The following is an 8,935-nucleotide window of genomic DNA, read 5'->3' on the forward strand; positions in this document are numbered from 1 at the left end:
AGCCAGTTACTGACGTCAGCTGCTGGTTCATGAGAGACGACGGCGTTAAGCAGCGGCTCTTTGGAGCTTCTCCTGAAATTCAAACACATCTAATGAGCAAAGAAGAAAAACAGAGTGCCACAAAAATGGTGCCAAGTGTCAAAAAAACTCTTTGGTTTTGAGTATGAACCTGAAAAGTCTGAGGCAGTGTTCTTTAAAAAGTGTTAAAAGCCTTTATTTTATGGGCTCAGTGACATTTAAAAACACAAAAATCATCTGGAGACTCAAACAAATCAGGCTCAACATTTTGAACATGAATGCCGAAACGTGTTGAGTCTTGTGTTTTTAAATGTCCCTATGAGCCAATAAAATAAAGACTTTAAAGTTTTAAAAGAAGAGTGCCTCGGACTTTTGTTTCATTCAGATCTAATAAGCAGTTTTCCCTCATGGGTTCCTTGAAGTGCTGTCAGGGTCCATGAACCCTTTAAGGGGTTCCTCAAGGAACATTCTGAGGTTCCCCTATGGTTGCAGTCTGGTGAACCTCTGAAGCAGTGATTCTCAACCTCTAACCCACCAGCCTGCTGGTTTCCCTGGTTGGGCGTTTTAAACCAGACAAGAGGAACTGATCAGTCGGATGGGAACCAGCTGACTGTCGGGTCTCGATGGAACGTGGTTGAGAACAGCTGACCTGAAGGTTCCTCAAAGGCTTTTTTTTAAACTTCTTAGTGTCGAGTGTCTTTTTGCTCTCAGCAGAACTTGACATGTCAGCAGACTGCAGGTCTGCTCAACACTCGCTCATCTGAGGAAATGTTCAGCGAGGTCAGGCAGCAAATATTCAGACTGCAACCGAGCGGAGGTTTGTGTCATTTGCATGAAACCAACACTGGTGTCTGATGAAGATATTTTCTATGGATATAAAGGAGTTCTGCCGCCACCTAGTGGCCGCGGTCTGAAACACCAAGGGTTCCTAAACTTTATATTTATGCCATCCTTCCCATACTGTATGTGCAGAATGTGTTGTGGCATGTACAGTGTTATAAAAAAATACTCACTTCATCAATCAAACCAAATCATTTCAAAATGAAGCAGAATTAAAATTAAAATCAACCACTTCATTGATTTGTGTGTCAGTGGTGCTGGTCATTAGCTCTATCAGATTATATATATAATATATAAATACACATAAACCAACTGAAAAGCCATATGAGCCATATGAAGGTGGTTCGTGTGCCAGTTTCCCCTCTAACAGTATTTCCAGGCTTGGCTCTGTTTCTGCTGATGCGGTGAAGAGGAGACCACGCTAGATTAAAACCGGACCAATCCGGTTTAATGCTGCCTTCACGTGCACCTCACCAGCTCGGAAATATGCAGTGTCAGCTCATTTAAGCGCTTTTGGTCGGAAATAATAACAAAGTGACAGGAGAAGCGTTTTGGTGTTTTATGAACAGCATGTAGCTGATACTTTAATTCATTTATTAGCCAGCAGCTGTTTGTATGTGTGACAACTACAAAGATAATCACAGATTGAACATCGAGATATATCCTACAATAATACTAATTAGCCTATTTTTACTGCATGGCTTTGTTGAATACTAATTTCTGATTGGCCAGTGAAGCCGTTCTTTCTGAGGTCTGTTTCTGTTTCTCATCACTCTGCAGTCAGTCTGCTGGAGGCTGGAGATGACGTCAGCTTCAATAAAATCACGTTGAATCAAAGTGAATCAGCATGTTGTGATCAGTGGGATGATGTCTGTCTCCAGTCTGTCTCCAGTCTGTCTCCAGTCTGTCTCCAGTCTGTCTGTCTCCAGTCTGTCTGTCTCCAGTCTGTCTCCAGTCTGTCTGTCTCCAGTCTGTCTGTCTCCAGTCTGTCTCCAGTCTGTCTTCAGTCTGTCTGTCTCCAGTCTGTCTCCAGTCTGTCTCCAGTCTGTCTCCAGTCTGTCTCCAGTCTGTCTTCAGTCTGTCTCCAGTCTGTCTGTCTCCAGTCTGTCTCCAGTCTGTCTGTCTCCAGTCTGTCTTCAGTCTGTCTGTCTCCAGTCTGTCTCCAGTCTGTCTCCAGTCTGTCTTCAGTCTGTCTTCAGTCTGTCTGTCTCCAGTCTGTCTCCAGTCTGTCTTCAGTCTGTCTCCAGTCTGTCTCCAGTCTGTCTCCAGTCTGTCTTCAGTCTGTCTTCAGTCTGTCTCCAGTCTGTCTCCAGTCTGTCTCCAGTCTGTCTTCAGTCTGTCTTCAGTCTGTCTCCAGTCTGTCTTCAGTCTGTCTCCAGTCTGTCTGTCTCCAGTCTGCCTCCAGTCTGTCTCCAGTCTGTCTTCAGTCTGTCTTCAGTCTGTCTTCAGTCTGTCTCCAGTCTGTCTCCAGTCTGTCTCCAGTCTGTCTGTCTCCAGTCTGTCTTCAGTCTGTCTCCAGTCTGTCTCCAGTCTGTCTCCAGTCTGTCTGTCTCCAGTCTGTCTCCAGTCTGTCTCCAGTCTGTCTCCAGTCTGTCTTCAGTCTGTCTCCAGTCTGTCTCCAGTCTGTCTCCAGTCTGTCTCCAGTCTGTCTCCAGTCTGTCTCCAGTCTGTCTCTCTCCAGTCTGTCTCCAGTCTGTCTCCAGTCTGTCTCCAGTCTGTCTGTCTCCAGTCTGTCTCCAGTCTGTCTCCAGTCTGTCTTCAGTCTGTCTCCAGTCTGTCTCCAGTCTGTCTTCAGTCTGTCTCCAGTCTGTCTCCAGTCTGTCTCCAGTCTGTCTTCAGTCTGTCTCCAGTCTGTCTCCAGTCTGTCTGTCTCCAGTCTGTCTCCAGTCTGTCTCCAGTCTGTCTTCAGTCTGTCTTCAGTCTGTCTTCAGTCTGTCTGTGTCTCGGCTCCTCACAGACAGACAGACAGACACAGACACAGACAGACACAGACACAGACAGACACAGACAGACAGACACAGACAGACAGCCGTGATGTAGCAGAGTCTCTTCACCCGTCAGTTGCTCTCCACCCGGTAAATCGGGCATTATAATTCCCATTTTTCCGACAGCACCTGAATGCAGCATTAGCGCAGTGTCCCTCCCTGCCCGTCAGTCCCCCGGCATCACACACACACACACACACACACACACACACACACACACACACCGACACACCGATAACCCGCACCACAGCGCTGGGATTCAGACAGCATTTCATTGTGTTTGTGGTGAACTGACGGATTTCTGCCGCGATGAGCCAGGAGGAAACTAACGTGGATCTGAAGGATGTGGATCTGAAGGAGGAGGAGAGCAGGGAGGCTGCTGGGAAGGATGCGGAGGTGAAAGATGCTGAGGTGAAGGACGCTAACATGAAGGACGCTAACATGAAGGATGCTAACATGAAGGATGCAAACATGAAGAATGCTAACGTGAAAGATGCTAACATGAAGGATGCCGATGTGAATGACGCGGATGTGAACGAGGCGGATCTGGACCAGGAGGAGCAGGAGAAGCAGCCGATGACCGGAGGGGACGCTGGGTGCGAGGATGCGGCTTCTCCCGGCGGGGCGGCGGAGAAGAACGGCTCCGTGAACCTGAAAATCCCCGAGGAGGCCGAGACGAAATTCACCGGCCTGTCCAAGGAGGAGCTGCTGCGCGTGGCCGGCACCCCGGGGTGAGGGGGGGGGGGGTACACACCTTACTGTGGATAAATACAATACTGTTACTGTTACTGCAGGCCTCTGCTCTGTCTCACTGACATTAGACCAAATTCCATCATATTTCCATTAGTGATGGGACTTTCATTCATCATTTGGCTCAGCTCAGCTCAGCTCAGCTCAGCTCAGCTCAGAGCCGGCTCTTCATTTAGAACCACTCTGGCCACATTTACCAATGTTTTGACCTATGATTGACATGTGTGCACATATATCACTTAAATTATTCAATGTAATTATACTAAACCTTATAATTTCCAGAATACCATAATTTTACATTGTGTTTGGTATAAAAACCTTAAATAATGTAAAAACATCAAACACTATTACACATGTGTATTGAACGTTTTATTTATATTGAACTATCCAAAACACAAACCATTCCAAACAAATGACACTCAGAACGGGACAGGGTGTGTGTGATATTTTACATTCTGCCTTTAGGTTGTCTATGTTATTAAAATGCATCCAAATGCCACTTTGTTTGCGACTGTCACTCATCTTGTTTTCTGCTGTTCTGTCTGTCATCACACGTGATCGGTCGCACGTATTGTATTAATTTACAAAAAAAAAAAGAAAGAAAAAAAGAAATGGGCTCTCAGACGGGAGCCGGCTCAGAGAGACACGTCAGGTGACATACTGTCTAACAATATTTCTTTGACTGATCACGTGTTTCGTCTCTGGCCAGGTGGGTGCGGACCCGCTGGGCGCTGCTGTTCGCCTTCTGGCTGAGCTGGCTGGGCATGCTGGGAGGGGCGGTGCTTATCATCCTGCAGGCTCCGCCCTGCAGAGAGCTGCCCGACTCCAACTGGTGGAACCAAGGACCGCTCTACCAGATAGGAAGCGTCCGGGCGTTCAGCGAGGCCCAGGACCTGAAGGGTGAGGGGGGGGGGGGGGTGGAGGGAGGGGAGAGGGGAGGGGGAGGGAGAGAGAGAGAGAGAGGGAGGGAGGGAGAGAGAGAGGGAGGGGAGAGGGAGGGAGGGAGAGAGAGGGAGGGAGAGAGGGGAGGGGGAGGGGAGGGGGAGGGAGGGAGAGAGAGAGAGGGAGGGGGAGAGGGGAGGGGGAGGGGAGGGGGAGGGAGGGAGGGAGGGAGGGAGGGAGGGGGAGAGAGAGAGAGAGAGAGGGAGGGGGAGAGGGGAGGGGGAGGGGAGGGGGAGGGAGGGAGGGAGGGAGGGGGAGAGAGAGAGAGAGAGAGAGGGAGGGAGGGAGGGAGGGAGGGGGAGAGAGAGAGGGGGGGGAGAGAGAGAGGGGGGGGAGAGAGAGAGACAGAGAGAGAGGGAGGGAGAGAGGGAGGGAGGGGGAGAGAGGGAGAGAGGGAGGGAGGGAGAGAGGGAGAGAGAGAGAGAGAGAGAGATACAGAGAGAGAGAGAGATACAGAGAGAGAGGGGAGGGAGAGAGAGAGAGAGATACAGAAAGAGAGGGGAGGGAGAGAGAGAGGGAGGGAGGGAGAGGGAGAGAGAGGGAGAGAGACAGGGAGAGAGAGAGATGGAGAGAGAGAGAGGAAGAGGAAACCTGCTTCTTCAGGGAACAGAGGATTGTAGGTTGGTGGACCAGTAAAAGATACTGATGAAAACGAGGTAAAGGTAATCGATAATCAATGAAATAATGAATAATAGTAAAGATAAAGCATCTTCACAGTGCTAATAAACAGTTTCTCCAGGATAGGAGGAATGATGATTTACAGAGTTTACATGATAATCCAGAATCCAGATCAACTGTTTCAGACTTTCAGAAGCAGAAAGTCTGAAACATCTGACCTGCAGACGGACGGTCAGTCACTGAATTAAACTTCTGCTAATTCTCTCTGTGCTGTTCAGGCTGTTTGGGAAAGAAATGAAAGTTCAACCTTTAAACCACAGCTTCAAACACCCAGCGGCTGCAGATCAGCTTCCACCAACCTGCTGATTTATAACCAATTATTAAAAATCCCCCTATGGGAAAATGAATGGTGATTTTCTTCTTCTCGCACCCAGCAGACACTTTCCCTCTTTCTGATGTTTCTTTTGCTGCTAGCTAACCAGCTAGCTAGCAAGGCTAGCTAACCAGCTAGCTAGCAAGGCTAGCAAACTAGCTAGACAACAAACAGGCTAACACAAACACTGAAGCTGTAACTGGCTGATCTTAACGAACGTAATCTCATAAAAAGTCGTGAAATGAGCACAAACTCTAACGTGAATTACCTGCTGTGACACAAATAATATGAAACTGGATTCTGTGACAAAAACAAAGTGGCCACGACTTCCAGCCGAAGGTTTCTAACGGTTCAGTTTAAACTAAAACTATCAGGTAGGGAAAGGCTTCCTTCATGATCAAATAAGAAAAACTTCAGCTCAAAATTAAAATTTGACTCGCCATAGAAATTTCCTTTGTAGAAGCAAACAAGTCGAGTTCATTTCACGTATTTGTGAGATCGGGTTGATTTTAACCGAGTCTGAGCTCGGTGTTTCTCACCTGCTGCAGCGACTCTGCACGCCTCAACACGCCTCAACACGCCTCAACACGCCTTAACATGCCTCAACACGCCTCAACACGCCTCAACACGCTCAGGTAGAAGTAAAACTACTGACTTCAAAACATACTCACACTAGTGCAAGTACACAAGAGAGTCAGTCTCATCCACAGGTTTCATGTTGGAACCGGACCACGCGTCCCGGCCGGACGGTTCCTCGGTTCCTCACGTGGATCCGTGTCTCCTGCAGGTCTGGAGCAGAAGGTGGAGGCCTTGGCCCGGCTGAAGGTGAGGGGTCTGCTGCTCGGGCCGATCCACATCGCCCCGCCGGACCAACCCATGAGCCTGAGGTTCGAGGAGATTTCCCCCGAGGCCGGAAACCTGGAGCAGTTCAAAGGCCTGATCCAGGCTGCGCACAGGAAGAGTGAGTCACACCTCATTAACATACTGAACACACTGAACACGCTGGACACACTGAACACACTGAACAGACTGATGAACAGACTGAACACACTGATGAACACACTGAACACACTGAACACACTGAACACACTGAACAGACTGATGAACAGACTGAACACACTGAACAGACTGAACACACTGAACAGACTGAACACACTGATGAACACACTGAACACACTGAACACACTGAACACACTGAACAGACTGATGAACAGACTGAACACACTGATGAACACACTGATGAACACACTGAACACACTGAACACACTGAACAGACTGATGAACACACTGAACACACTGAACACACTGAACAGACTGATGAACAGACTGAACACACTGATGAACACACTGAACACACTGAACACACTGAACACACTGAACAGACTGATGAACAGACTGAACACACTGATGAACACACTGAACACACTGAACACACTGAACACACTGATGAACAGACTGAACACACTGAACAGACTGATGAACACACTGAACACACTGAACACACTGAACACACTGAACAGACTGATGAACAGACTGAACACACTGATGAACACACTGAACACACTGAACACACTGAACACACTGAACAGACTGATGAACACACTGAACACACTGAACACACTGAACACGCTGAACACACTGAACACACTGAACAGACTGATGAACACACTGAACACACTGAACACACTGAACAGACTGATGAACACACTGAACACACTGAACAGACTGAACACACTGAACAGACTGAACACGCTGAACAGACTGAACACACTGAACAGACTGAACACGCTGAACAGACTGAACAGACTGAACACGCTGAACACACTGAACACACTGAACAGACTGAACACGCTGAACAGACTGAACACGCTGAACAGACTGAACACGCTGAACAGACTGAACACACTGAACAGACTGAATACACTGAACAGACTGATGAACACACTGAACACACTGAACACACTGAACACACTGAACACACTGAGTGTAAAGTCAGTGCAGCACCGACTCACAGATCAGTGATCTCCAAGATGCAGAAGAATATATTTATGAGGAGTTTCCTTCCAAATGTGACAGAACGATGCACAGGGAAACTCACCTGCAGCAAAAAATGAAACCAAACTTTTCAAAAGATAACAGGGAACCCAAGTTCTAATCAATAGACATGAAACATATTGATCTGAGGAGACTGAAGTTTGGAGTTATTCTGATGTCGACTAAACACTGAGAGACGGACGATCTTTAGGCCTTATAGCAAATACCAAACCTGGATTATTGGAATAAATGATCAGGATGGTTTGTACTGAAAAACAACAAAAGGAAAACACAACTGGAACTGAATCAAAATCAGAATTGGATTAAATGGCATAATTCAAATGAACAAAATCATATGGAAACAGTGTTAAAAACACTGTGAACACCTGTGAAGAAATCAATGAAAATATGCTAAAACTGAAAGATCGTAATTAGAAATTGTTGAAACTGAGATGAAGTAAATCATCCTCTCCTCACATCAAGTCATTCCCAACTCAAAGATCAAACAAGTGTCCTCGTCTGATTGGCCACAGAGGGAAGCCCCTCCTCCATACAACACTGATTGGATGATGCTTGCTGATTGACGGGAATTGCCAGTTTGCACACATGATGACAAAGTTGAATTAGTTTTTTCCCAAAATGGAGATGGTGCTCTGTAATTTTATTTTAGTGTCAAATCATCTCATGTTGGTCGTTAGTCATCTGTATGAAAAAAAGAAAAAAAAAACAGTATGTATGAAGGTTTGTTCCAAAATGATGAATCTGATGATTGTAATGTGTACTCTTACAAAATGATTGACATCACACAATCAAAACAAATGCTGGTTCTTTTTAAATCACAGCAGGAACTGAAGTCCTCGGTCGACTAAACAATAAAACCTTTACAGACTGGATCCTCTACATTTTAGAGAAACTGGATAATGAAGTTTCATAGACTGCATTCCTGCTCAGAAAAGGTTCTGAAAATCATATTTGTTTGTAGAGTAAAACTCCTTTTCTCCTCCTCCAGGTATTTCAGTGGTTTTGGATCTGACTCCGAACTACCAGGGAACCGGATCCTGGTTCTCCAACGTCAGTGTGACCAACGTAGCTGAGAGACTGAAGGTGAGGGATCAGACAGAAGAGACGGGCTTTACAGTTTTAATCCAGATCTGCTGCAACCAGCTGAGTCTGCATGAGGAACGTTGGAGAACTGTGTTGGTTAATAAAGTCTAAATCTGTAACCAGCAGCTGGAAACAGAGAGCGAGCTCCAGAGAAGTTAGACCACCTGAAAGCTGAAGGAATAAAATCTGACAGATGGATAGATGGATAGGTAGATAGATTTTGAAGCGCTGCAAAATTAATTACTTAATTTCTTAATTCATAAAGCCAAAA

The 8,935-nt window shown here is 46.6% G+C and overlaps 1 protein-coding gene across 1 annotated transcript in view; it reads left to right on the forward strand.

Moving 5' to 3' along the window:
* The first annotated feature begins 3,152 nt into the window (after positions 1–3,152).
* Positions 3,153–8,935, forward strand: part of slc3a2b (solute carrier family 3 member 2b) — a 10,186-nt gene continuing 4,403 nt past the window's right edge. Inside the window, exons 1-5 of the mRNA XM_078289642.1 lie at positions 3,153–3,254; positions 3,351–3,574; positions 4,303–4,493; positions 6,314–6,487; positions 8,570–8,664. Coding sequence (XP_078145768.1) covers positions 3,153–3,254; positions 3,351–3,574; positions 4,303–4,493; positions 6,314–6,487; positions 8,570–8,664 — 786 coding nt within the window. The remainder of the gene's footprint in view (positions 3,255–3,350; positions 3,575–4,302; positions 4,494–6,313; positions 6,488–8,569; positions 8,665–8,935) is intronic.

Source organism: Centroberyx gerrardi, chromosome 17 (assembly GCF_048128805.1).
Source record: "Centroberyx gerrardi isolate f3 chromosome 17, fCenGer3.hap1.cur.20231027, whole genome shotgun sequence".
NCBI lineage: Eukaryota > Metazoa > Chordata > Actinopteri > Beryciformes > Berycidae > Centroberyx > Centroberyx gerrardi.